Source organism: Chaetura pelagica, unplaced genomic scaffold (genome assembly GCF_000747805.2).
Source record: "Chaetura pelagica isolate M959 unplaced genomic scaffold, ChaPel_1.0 scaffold137, whole genome shotgun sequence".
NCBI lineage: Eukaryota > Metazoa > Chordata > Aves > Apodiformes > Apodidae > Chaetura > Chaetura pelagica.
Genome location: NW_009953947.1, coordinates 95,120 through 107,943, shown reverse-complemented (window position 1 = coordinate 107,943; position 12,824 = coordinate 95,120). Strand labels below are relative to the sequence as shown.

The 12,824-nt window shown below is 34.8% G+C and overlaps 1 protein-coding gene across 1 annotated transcript in view; it reads right to left on the bottom strand.

Moving 5' to 3' along the window:
• CACNA2D1 (calcium channel, voltage-dependent, alpha 2/delta subunit 1) overlaps positions 1-12,824 on the bottom strand; it is a 151,733-nt gene that overhangs the window by 48,656 nt on the left and 90,253 nt on the right. The window contains exons 8-10 of the mRNA XM_010001804.1: positions 6,085-6,163; positions 4,491-4,540; positions 2,815-2,904 (exon numbers count right to left, since the gene is read on the bottom strand). Of these exons, the coding sequence (XP_010000106.1) occupies positions 2,815-2,904; positions 4,491-4,540; positions 6,085-6,163 (219 nt within the window). The remainder of the gene's footprint in view (positions 1-2,814; positions 2,905-4,490; positions 4,541-6,084; positions 6,164-12,824) is intronic.

Here is a 12,824-nt window from a genome sequence, read left to right as displayed (position 1 = left end):
ATGCTAGTGACCTGACCTTTAGTTTGTAAAAAAGCAAAACAAAACTACAAAATAATACTACATAGAAAGTTGCATTTTTTTTTCCTATACATGTGTTAGAGTGAACAAAAAAATGCTTTTAAAAAATAGATGGTGTGTAACAACGTGGGATATTATAGTTTAATAAAACTAAATATTATGAAAACATGTTTACAGCTAGAGTCCCCACTATAGTAAGAACTCTAGATACTAGAGGAAAAAAAACAACAACAAAAAAACAACAACAAAAAAAACACCTATAAACAAAACCAAACAACAAAAAAACACACACAGGGAAAAAAAAAAAAAAAGAAAAAAAAAGTAAAAATGAGAAAGCCAAACCAACCTTAAAGACAGTAAATAGGTAGGCAACAAATACATACAGGCAAAATCAGCAGAATAATCACTACTTTTCAATTGCTTGCTATAATGTTTTTCATCAGCTCTGCAAATCACATAGTCTGTTCTGGCACAGAGGCAGGAATTTTGCATACAAGAAATTTGTTTCTTTATGAACAGTCACAACTCATACTCGGATTAGCACTCAGAAAACCATACATTTAGATAGCCAAAAGAGTTTTGTCTTCCATTCTAAATTGTCCACAGGGAGATTTCTAATTTTTTAATGTTATTTCAATTTTTTACCCCTTACTGATGCTTACTCTCTTGAGGAACCATATAGCATTTTGCCTTTTCTTCATTAGAAAAAATAATCTAAAATACTTTATTAAGCTACTCTGATACCAAGTATAGCAGGAGTTCATTTGAATTTAAAATCATTCTTCACGAACTTAAGTTTCTGTATCCAATGAAAGATGATGAGATCAGAGTCAATAACATTACAACAAGCCAGGTGAAGAGCAGAAGTGGACTTTTTAGGGAAATATGAGAAGTGAGAGCTGGAGATGAATCAGAAGCAAAGAGAGAGCACAATATTGCTGAGAAGGAGCACTGAGAAGATACATAACAAAATGAGAGAATATGAATGAGTTAGGGGGTAGCAATCTTTCCTCCCTGCCAAACATGCAGTTAAGAGAGGATAATAGTTGTGAATAAATTATGACTAACTGGTAAACCCAGAAGTTTCTGAAAATTCTGTTATTATCTTGCAGGAAGTGAGGCCAGAGCAGCAATTTAACAGAACCTGAAGGAACAGGCCAGAAAAGAGCTGTGAATTGACAAAATATACCAAATTATTAAAGGCAGTCATGAAAGACAGCTTCAAATGAATGTACCTCTTTAGAATTTCATAACCTGAATTTAAGCTAAATTCGGATGTGGCCTCATGTAATACACTTTGCATTATATTAGCCTTAGCCCCAAACCAGCTAAATTGTAGGGCAAAGTCCAGGGTGCTACAGGCAGGAGAAGGACAAGTCCTATAGAAGGGAATTGCTTTAGGGAATTGAAGAGAAAGAATGAGTACGGCAAGTTAGTTCCAATCACTGCTAAAACAAAGAATCAGTATAAGGCTCCAGAGTGCCTTAGATACACCTGTGCCCTCATGCTCTTATGTCAGATGAGGAAGTCCACAAATTGCAGCCTCTATCTCAAAAGTTTAGCTACTGGTGGTTTTTGTTTCACTAATATATTAGTAAATAGCATGTCCTACTTTTAAAAAATATATATGTATATACACACATAAATTGATATATATAATTACACATACACAAACACATGCATAGCACATGAATGCAGAATAGCATGAAGGAAAGACTGAATAATTCACTGAAAATATAAAGCAACACAGTAGAAGTCTGCAGGTATCACTCATTTTACTTCATTGAAAAGATCTCTCTCTATTCCCAGTGAGAAATTTAGCTTTAGCTTTACAACAGGATATGTGCTGAACATATGAACTTTCATCACAACATCCTTTATGTTTCCAGTAAATACCTCAGCAGTAATGAAGAAAACATGGTTAATGAACTTCTGACCATTGAAATTCTAAAGAAAAACTGATTCCTTTCTGTCATGCTCAGTTCTATGATGAGTTGATAAAAAATTTACAGTAATGCTGACTGACAGGAAGAAATGGATTTTAACATGACATTAGATAACCATGTGAACGTGGATAAATACATGATTCCAGAAGACCATTTTGCAATAATTTTTGCCTTGTTAGAGTTACTCAGAAGAAGGTTATCTAGAGCAACAAATTGGATTGTTGCTAATAATACTTGGCATTTCATAGTTTCCTGAATATGTTTGTTTTACAAGACCAAAGTGATAAATTTAGCAGAAAAGAAAGGACTCCATATAAGTTTTTATTTCCCCATTATTTACACTGTCCAATTAAAGAAATCATTACTTTAAGCAAGCAAGTAATTACAACAACCATGATAGTTTAAAGATCCCAGTTTAAAATCTGTAGAGATATCCAGTAACATTGACATGTTTCATCCTGCCTTGAATACTTTTGGAGGAAAAAAAAAGAAAAAAGTAAGAACTCCTTACCAGTAACATAACAGATGACCTCTACAGGTACAGCACTGGGAAACTATTTGCTTCTTTTTTCTTGTGTTAATTTGAGGACAGTAATCACCTACATTTAAAGTTCTGTGTGCAGGAAGAATTGTTTTTCTCTGGTAAAGTTCAGGCCACTAAATGCAAGTAATGACCAGCAGGTTTAAAATAGCTGCTCAGAAAATTGCTCGACTGAAGTGTACAGGTGCTGGAAATGCAAGAACATTATGTTTGGAGGAAACTGAGTCTTCAGGACTTCAGGAAAATGGACCCCTACAGTTCCTGATTTGCTAAGATTCTTACTTTACTAGAGATAAATGCAGATCATACCAGAGCATCCAGATAGACATTTGTCCATTGAACTTGTTTGGCTTTCTCTCCAGCTAAAACCATTGGTCTTCCCAAAACATCCAGATACTCCTGCCAAAAAGTGTAATAAATTCATCAGAAGGCAGTTATTAAAATGAATTTCAGAAACAGCATGAAAATTAATAAATAAATAAATAAAAAAAGGTAAAAATTCACCACTAATACAGGAGTAATATTTAATGGTTTCTTTAAAATTAGACTATACAACCATGCAGTCTTCAGTTTGCAGTATTTACTGCCTAGTCTATCCCTGTATTTTAGACTCAGTCATATGGACCTTACAGATTCATAGCCACTGCTCTCTTTACACAGCATGAGAATGCCAACTATGTTTATACCAAAAATAATTGCTAATGATGTAATGAAATTACAAGCAGATCACAGAACCTTCAACCCAGAAGAGAGAGTGGGTGATGGAGGGTGAGTGGAGTAACAGCTGGGTATGTTAAGCTCCCACAGCCATAACTTGCATAACTTGTATTGAAACAAAAAAAACAGAGTTTTATAACCTCATAGTCCCTGCAAAGCTGGTGATCTTATGAGATGTCAGACTTCTGTTCTGGTTTGGGAGTAAATGGCATCAAATTTGTTTTAGTCTCCAACTTTTTCTGTTTGTCTGATCATATTAGGGATATTTGTTGCCAGACATTATCTGGAAGAGTTTAACCAAATCAAAGGACTCTAATCCAAGCCAAAAAAAGGACTCTTATTTTCTGCCAAAAAATGTCATGCCTGGCCTTGGAAGGACAAAGAACTGCTATGATATTTCTCTGGTTTTGTGGACATGTGAATATATGGACTGAAAATATCTGTTCATCTACACTGTCAGTTTGAATCACGCTGGATAATTCAAGGATCCTGTGCCCTTAATTATCTACACACACATCTGCTAAAATGGTCCTGTACCCTTTTCGAAGGAGAAAAGCCATGTGTTTCCCAGACTGGTTTGATTAATCCATGAATGTCTCCAATAAGCAGGATTGTACCAGGTCACTCTTTATGTCCAGTTGCATTCAGATACTCCAGCAGGGCTAGGGCCTCACACACATGCCTTCTCTGCATCATACAGATCTTTAGGATCACGCTGTCAGTATAGCAGGAGGTAGACTAGGAATGTCTAGACATGTTATAAAAAAGTACTGGTTTTATAGAACTTAATAAAAAAAGGACCAAACAACAAAAAACAACTGTTGCCAAGTCTCAGGATCAAAAAGGAACCGTACAAGGCCAGGAGAAAAACTGAGCCCAAAACATAGTCCTTGAGCAGAGAAGATCTGCAGAATAAAGGTCACTTGAAAGGTCACTAAAGGTCACTGTGTTGTGTGCACATGGTCAGTCTGCTTTAGAGAATGCTAATGTGACTAGTATGCATGAAAGCTGCTGTGGGCCAACTGGACAGGGAAGCAGGGATCATGTTATAAATAGGCTCACAGCAACTTCTAACAAAAATGAAATATATACTACTTTAACAGAATAATCCCTCATGTGTAAAAGAAAGTATTAGTTTTTTCTCTGTTCTTAAGGTATGTTATCTTAAAATTTGATCCAAATAGAGGTGAAATGCAAAATATTTAAGAAGGGGAATGACTCCACTTCTTTGTGTTGTAACTGCATCTGGTTTTGGCCAACACACTTACCTGGGTGTTTATTCTTATGGCTCCAATGGATGGAATTTCATAATAGTAACCTAAAATTTGGAACAGAAATAATATCATCTTACTATAACATATTGCTGGTTTCTAATTTAATTTTTATTGAAAAAATATCATGTATTAATAAAATATTTTTTTACTAAATGCCACTTCAACATGTGGCCAAATATGATGGGTGTCCATGCCTTATAAGCCAAACTGGTTCGTCTTAAGCAATCAGAGTCTATAATGAGGTTCTTTTGTCTATTTTATTTAAAGCTGAGACAATGGGCTGAATTTTTCCTCTTGAATTCCCAGTTACTCTGATGTGCAAGTATATTTAATGGTCATTTTAATATGCTGTGACAGCAATATAATTATATGCTGAATGCATATAGGAATGCAAGTATAGCTACTGTCTGCCACAACAGTGAAGTTTGGAGTATAAATATTAAAGCACTCTAGAGAAAGGATGAAAATATCTAATGGGTATTTCTTCTAACTAAACATCAGGAACATCTTTACTCAGTATTGATTCTATCACTTATCTATCACTTATCTGAATTTAAAATATTGTGCATATCCACCAATAAGACTGAAGACAGGCAGTGAGATCCAGTTTCAGACCAAATAATTTTTAAGTTGGGAGGAAGTGGGAGGACTGGAAGGGTAAGGGTACTGAGGTTAGTAAGTTAATTTGCCTCAGGCAATGCATGATTTGATAATCAATTAAAATTTTTAATTAAGGAAAAAATAGATAAAATTTTGCTTCTTTGAATGCATAAACAAATAATCATGTCAGCTTGGGACAGAAGATGATCATTTTGCCTCAATAAGATGACACAAGTGGTTATGTTTTGAGCCAGCTGGACCTCACTTGTTAAAAACAATGGATTCATATACACACAATATTTTGAGATAGAAATACATTTGTTAAAAAAACCCTCCTTCAAAAAGCAAACATTTATTTTCTGTAATTATCTGACAATATAATCTGTTCTTCAAGGAGTTGTAGTATCTTCTGCATAACCTGTCAGCATAATGAGGGATTGATGAGGTTATATGTATGCTATTCATACAAGCTATGGCTTCTTCTATATATTTATTTTTTCTGTATCTCCCTCTCTCTCTTTATCTCATTGTATCTTGTCATCCTTTCCTGGTAGTTGCTTTGGAGAAAAACAGAAAGAAATTCAACCATCCAAACAAACAAACAAAAAATCTCTTTGTCCAGATCCCTTAATAGAAAACAGCTTTGCTTAATTTCTTATCTGTCATCAGTTCCATCTTTTCATAGATGGCTATTAAAACAAGAATTCTCAGAACTGAATCATAGCATTTTATTATTATATTAAAAATACTGTGATATTTTAAGAAAAACATGGAGTTTTTTATAAAGTAATCAGAAATAAATATGCAAGGTTAATATATATATACACAGACATGTTATTTAATCAAAAAACTTTTGGGAACTTTTATGAAAACCCAGTAAGTCTAAAAATCAGCCTGAAAAAAATCTTCAATTTTTAGACAATAATAAAGACATTTCCTATCCAAAGCTCTAGAAAAGAATAGCCTCCAAGGAAAGAAAGCACATTACCTTTATTTTCACAGGCCATCCACTGTATGGGTCCTTTGTCATAATTATGTTGACCAACAGAAAATGTGAACACACGTACCTATGCAAGTCAAAAACAAGGCATATAATTGATCTCTATGTCATTAATTAGCTTTGACTCTCAAGGTAATGATACTTGGATTCTTCATACATTTAAGTAGAAAAATAACTCTGAGTTTTCTTAGCACCATAATAGATACATTGTTATTTTATGTCCATGCTTGGACATTTGGTTCTTCTTCAACAGAGTTCCATGGAAGGGGTAAGCTTCTGATATTTTACTTTAAGCTCCTGAAATTCATCAGTCATGCATTTTATAAGCGTAATTCTATTCTGTTTAGCCAGTGCACCTCCAATCTCTCTCAGCAATTGAGTGGAGTTATGGCTTCAGAAGAATTCTCAAAATACCATCCAAAACAGGGTTTTCAGTTGAAACATGCAAATTGTCTGATTTGATTAAATTTAAAACCAAAGAGTATTGCTGTATGCAAGTTAAAAATCATTCAGAACACACATAGAAAGAACAAATCTATTTCAGCTTCTGGTGGAATACTTGACTCCAAAGCTGAGCATTTCTGTGGAAGATGGGAAAAATCTTTTCCCAATAGTTTTAATAAGCTGTTCACTGTTATCATGTCCCTCTGAAGAAATGTCCAAGAACCAGTCTACCTTTCCTTTTCAGGTCCCTCTTTCTTTATGGAATTCTAACTTTACTACTAGACTTTATAAAACAAACATAGATAATGACATGAAATCAGAATATTAATTCCTTTATATGGATCTTGATGAATATGTTTAAAATTAAACCATAATATAATCAATGTATATGCAGGCTATGACTGAATAATAAGGTAATGTTTTCTTTAAATAATATAATACAAAGTTGCAGAGACTCTTAAAATTGTTGATTGTTGCTAAACTTTTAAGTATCATGTTATTTAGCATGTGCAATTCCTACATAAACCTTCTTTTGTCAAATAAGCAACAAAAATTTTGTGACATATTCAGAGCTTATTTATTAAGCAAGAGCTATAGGAATTGCTTTAAATCATCAGTCAGCAGGTAGCAATTGGTGAAACTTTATTAGTGTTGACCCCTCTATGCAAGAAGGGCAAACAAAGCTTTTTGCTAGATGTCATTTTTAATTAACAATAAGTTTTGATTTGCTTTATCAATACAAGCCATTTGTTTCTGCAGTTAAAAGTAGAATTAAAGCTGCTGCACTGAATGCTAATTCTGTTCTTGTTTGTTTGTTGTTTATTTTTAAATACAGATAAAATTTAATTTTTTTCAATAAAACTAATAAGACTTCCCCATACAGACTCACTTCTCAGACATTTAGTCAGGCCAGTTACAGTTCTAGTTACCCAGGCAGGTCTGGGAATATGTGATGGTAACATTTTCTTGTCATAGCCCATATGGATAGAAACAGATGAACAATGCCTTCTACTACCTTCAATATCAGTATTGATATCGTGAACATGACTTCACCTGGTGTGTCTGCATCTCATTTATTTTTTTAATACTGCACCACATTGTAAATTCAAGTTACATTTGCCATCATCTGCTTGTTCTTGACTTTGTTTACAAAATGTCAGCTATAATTATTCTAACGGATCTTTCTATTTAATTGCTATCTGTATGTTCAAAGCTGATTATCACAATGTTATTTTCTATTGGTATCTCTCAGTTCACAAGGTCCCTGCCTATTACACTCCCGTTGTTTTTGGGACTCGCCAGGACTGCTACCAGTCCACTAAACACTCGATTCAGATTACACTCTTCTCAAAATATATGTTGAAATTAGAAAAAAAACAAACCACTAAAGGCCACCAGTTAGATAGCAGAGGAATCTGATGTCTCTTTTGGATTAAAAGAAATTACTTAAGTAAGCTAAGACAGTCATGTGGGTTTGCTTGTGTGTGTATAAAACACACATTTCAATTAGACTGGACTGTTTAGCATTTGATCTCAAATGTAAAAATGAAACACTGCATTGGATTCAAGTTGCGAAATGGTATGTAATTTAGGGAAAAGAGCAGAATGTTAAATCTGCAACTAATCTATAACGAACTTAGCATTTAAATTATTGACAACAAGCAGAGGACAATATATCTGATTTACTGTTCTGTGGATAATTAACAGAGATAAAGAACTGCAATGAAAATTGGAGTTTTTAATTGTTACTTGGTTTGGCAAGAGGGTGGAACATTCAAAAGAGTTTTCTTTTTCCTATTGCCTCATCTGGAATTAAGTAGAATTGACAGACCATCTGGAAAAATGAGTCAGCAAGTCAAATTAAACAAGCCAATTTTAGCAGAAAAACATGCTCTGTGCTAACATCTTCTGTGACAGGACCCAGAGTCAGCCAAAGGACTGAGATGTGTCTGTCTATACCTTTTCCTTATGGACATCTCTCCAAAGAAGACAAAAGGCTCTTAAACTAAAACAGACAGATTCAATTACTTTTAATTGGGAATTTATGACTGAGAAGACTTGGAGCAACTAGACTAGACACAATGGATATAAGCACCTCTCCCTTTGTCTGTCCTTCCTTTCAAGTTTGGTTTAAACCAACTAAGTGGATTTCTGAGTTGAAGCAAACTGCCAAATACTCTTTGATCCAAATAAGTTGTTTTCCATCAGCACCGTGGCCTGGTTATTTCTTCCGTATGCTTCTCTTCAGCTTTTTATGTTCCATATACCCTACATGTTCTCAGGTCCTCTTCCTCTCCACCATCCACACCAGAGGACGGACACTTCTGTCCCGTGAACTGTTTCCTAGGGGAAGTGCAGCCTTGCCTCCTTAAAGGAGAGATCCATTTATTCTCTTCATAAAGAAACCTAACTTTCAAGTAGATATAAACCAATGGAACAGTCAGATAAAGAAATAGAAGCTGTCACACTTTCTGATTTGCAATGGGACTATTCTAAGTAAAGTACTTCTAGAAAACTCGTGCCCTTAGAATGGAGGAGAATTAGAGATGGGCACCAGCCTGCTCTGCCGGCCCAGTCAGATACAGTATCAAAACTTCTCTGATGTGTAAGAGTTATTTTTTATACCATGGAGAATTCAGATCCAGAGCAGTGTTACCTCTGTTATGAATATATCATGCACTGGTAATGCACTAGCTAATTCCTCGTATTTTTCACACTCTGAAACTAATACTGGGGAGAAAACACAAAATCTTTTATTCTCTGTGTTTACTGATTTACAGTATATAGTAGAGCAATACACTTATTAACAAGCAAAACAAGTGTAGGATTACTGTAAGGACAGTCAGACTGTGAATGGCACAGGCTGCCCAGAAAGGCTGTAAAGTCAGCCTCCTTTCAGGTTTTAAAGATCAGAGCAGATAGAGCCCTGAGCAACCTGGCTTGATCTCATTCCTGACATTGGATTAGAGACTTCCAGAGGTCCCTTGCAATCTGATTTACCTTTGAATGCTATGAAGGACACGAAAAGGAAAAAAGCAAAAGTTCAACTCTTAAACAAAGAAAGTGGTGAACAGAAAATAAAGCTACGGAAAATAGAGGAAGAAGTAATGTTTGAAGGAAATACAATTGAATAATTTTATAAGTAACTTTTTTTGCTTTGTATTTCTCTCTGGCTGAAAAAGCTTATAGAAATCAAGCTGAATAGAAGGATTCTGACTGGATCGGATATTAGGGGATAATGGCACTCAAGAGCTGTGATGAAGACAGAAATGAAAAGCTACCCACAAAAAGGCTGCTTTCACTACAGATCTCAGATGCTTTTTACCTATATTATTTCTTCATTTTCTATTGGAATAAAATAAAGCAAGATTAAATTCAGACTCTTCCTGTGGGTGTATTATGTTCTGAGTATTACAGAAAATTAACAGCTTGACTTAATTCAAAGCTGTAGCTAAGCATGGAAATCACACTTACTATTCAGACCACTGCAAGTGGTTGAGAGCGGATGAACACACATATTTTTAAAAAATTCATTTATTCTTCTTGGACTCTGTTCAGCTGCAATGAGAAAGCTCCCAATAACTATTTATGTGTATCTTTTCATTATTTGGTTTAGGAATGACCTTTGGAGATACATATTTCTCTTCATCATACACTAAGAGAGGTACATGGTTAATTTACTTGACTAGATGTAGGCCAGATGAATCCCATCATTTTATGTCTATCATGTTAGCATAGCAAGAGTGCTGTGTTCTACCACTAAACAAACTGATTGAATCAAGAATTGATCTCATCAAATAATGCAACTTCAGTTTTCATGATGACAGATTACAGATTATTTTCATCTAGCAGTTATAACTACAGGTAAAGAATTACATATAATATTTGCATTTATAGACCACGAGAAGCTATGATAAAAAGGAAGAAATATTTCCATAATTCCAGCATGATCTAGGAAATTATTTTTCCCACAAATGTGTTGATAGATTATCAGATATTAAGAAAAACTGTGTGTAGTTTATATTTAATAGGTTCATTTCTGAAATAAGAGGACAACATACCAAGCCTATTTTTCTGAATAAAATTATAAAACTGCTTTTCTATATTCCATTATGCACTCTGTCTTCTAAATCCCTTTAGAGTACAGCCTTTAAACCACTTAATCATTTTTCACTATTCTCCTGTAGGTCAGGGAAATGTTATGTGGTTTTCAAGCTGCCACAGTTAAAACTGTGAATACATTTTTTTCTTACTGTCTTTACATCTGTGGGCAGAAATCTGAAGATGATTTTGGATTCTGCTATGAGCTAACTGAGACCAGAAAGCATTTGTGATGAGTTTAACCTGAGAACAGAACTTCAGAGGACAATCTGAACATCCTATGTACTAATTAGGAAACCAACCAGGATTAGGCAATGGGAAGCGCCAAATACAGTTTCACCTAAATTCTAGTCCATAATGTCTCTCAGTTCAGGAATTCCAGAGACGCGGTGCTGAACCATTTGGGTTATATCTATAAATGTAAAGCAGCTTTATTTCCATAACAAGCACAAGGAGAAGAGAAATAAGCATTCTGCTTTTAACAGCAGGGGTAAGACTCACAATGATGTGCTAGAGGGAAGTTTCAGGGTTCCTTAGGCTATGCTTATGCAGTAATTAAAATGGGACATAACCCACATTATTTCTCAGGCCATGAGGGCAAGTGGCACAGCACAGCTCACATCTCTATGGCTAAATTATGTAGCCTTCCTCCCTCCTGTCCCAAGGCCCATATTGGGTGATCTCTTTGTAACATCTTTTGGGAACAGGCCCTGGCTCATGCTAACCCCTGAACTGAACCTAGACATTGTTCAAAAGAATTGATTGCCACAGGTCAAGAACCATACCATTAGGTCTGGTAGCAATTAAACAGTATGGATATTTGTGGATATTTCTCCAGTCTGACAGTGATGTCTCTAACCTTTTAAATGAGAGTTCAATACTCAGACATAAGAGGTTTGGGTTCATGTTTCTCCGTTTGAGCAAATTCATAACTTCCACTGCTCTGAATACCAGTTTCAAGAAAGTTCAGAGGTTGGAGAGTTAGTTTTTTGTGCCCCTCTCTCAGACTGCAACAGATTTTACCCTTAACAGCAATTGGAAAAAACATGGAGATGACATACGCAGCAGGGTATGGAACCTAGTCAGGTGCTAAGGTTGTGAAATTTTCGACTTCAAGAATTCAAAATGCAGAGTTCACAGCTTTATGTCAAGTTAGGAAATACTAAGAATGGCAAGATACACCAGCAGAAATGTGTCAAGTATTTCTACATTTAGATTTCCTCTTGCTTTGGGTACTCTGTAAAAGGATGTGTAGATTTGCGGAACCTGGGGAGAAAAACCCACATTAAAAAACCCAAAAACTTGTCATTAGAGATACAGATATCAAATAGAAAAAAATATTTCTCTCAGATATTTAGATGCAAAGATAATTGCAGGACATCTTTAAATGTACAGACATTAAGAAAGTGTGAATACATTTGATAAAACACCTACTCAAGTCTTTACACAACTGACCCTCTGTGTTCTGATTCAGAAAAGCTTTTAATCATTCAAGTAATCCCCTTGACACAAATGGAAAAATGCTTTAATTGACACACATTTAAATACCAACAGAGCAAGTCCTTGGAACTGCTTTTCTAGACATTTATTCATAGTGAATTATTTCTCCCAGAACTTTCATTTAAATTTGCAGTCTTCTCTAGCATTAATATCTTTCACTCACTACAATTCAGCCTCAAACTTCAAGCTGCAATGTCAACTTCTGAATTCATATTCTAATTATAGTCTTTGTAATTACAGTCTAATAAAGCAAATAAACAATGACACTCTAAAAATTAACTCGCATTACAATCTAGTGTTAGTCCATCTATCTAAAAATAAAATTTGTATTTGTTACTTATTAGGAGATTATTGCAGAATCTCACTTGCTTTGGATATGATTCTACACTGATAGTATGGGCCCAAACGCATTTAACAGTCTTAATATATTGGAAAAATAGATTAAAAAATACTGATGTATTATAGTTGAATGCAATTACTCCACAAAAAAACCCAAACAACTGAGGTCTATATCTGAAGCCTTCATAACATATGCATACAAGAAAGCTTCTTGTTCACGGAAGAAGTCTTTAAAGTGAATGCCATGGATCTCTGAAATGTGTTTTGAGACTCGTAAAGTGTTTCAAAAATGGCAAAAAAAAAAAAAAAAAAAAAAAAAAAAAAAAGGGGGGGGGGGGGGGGGG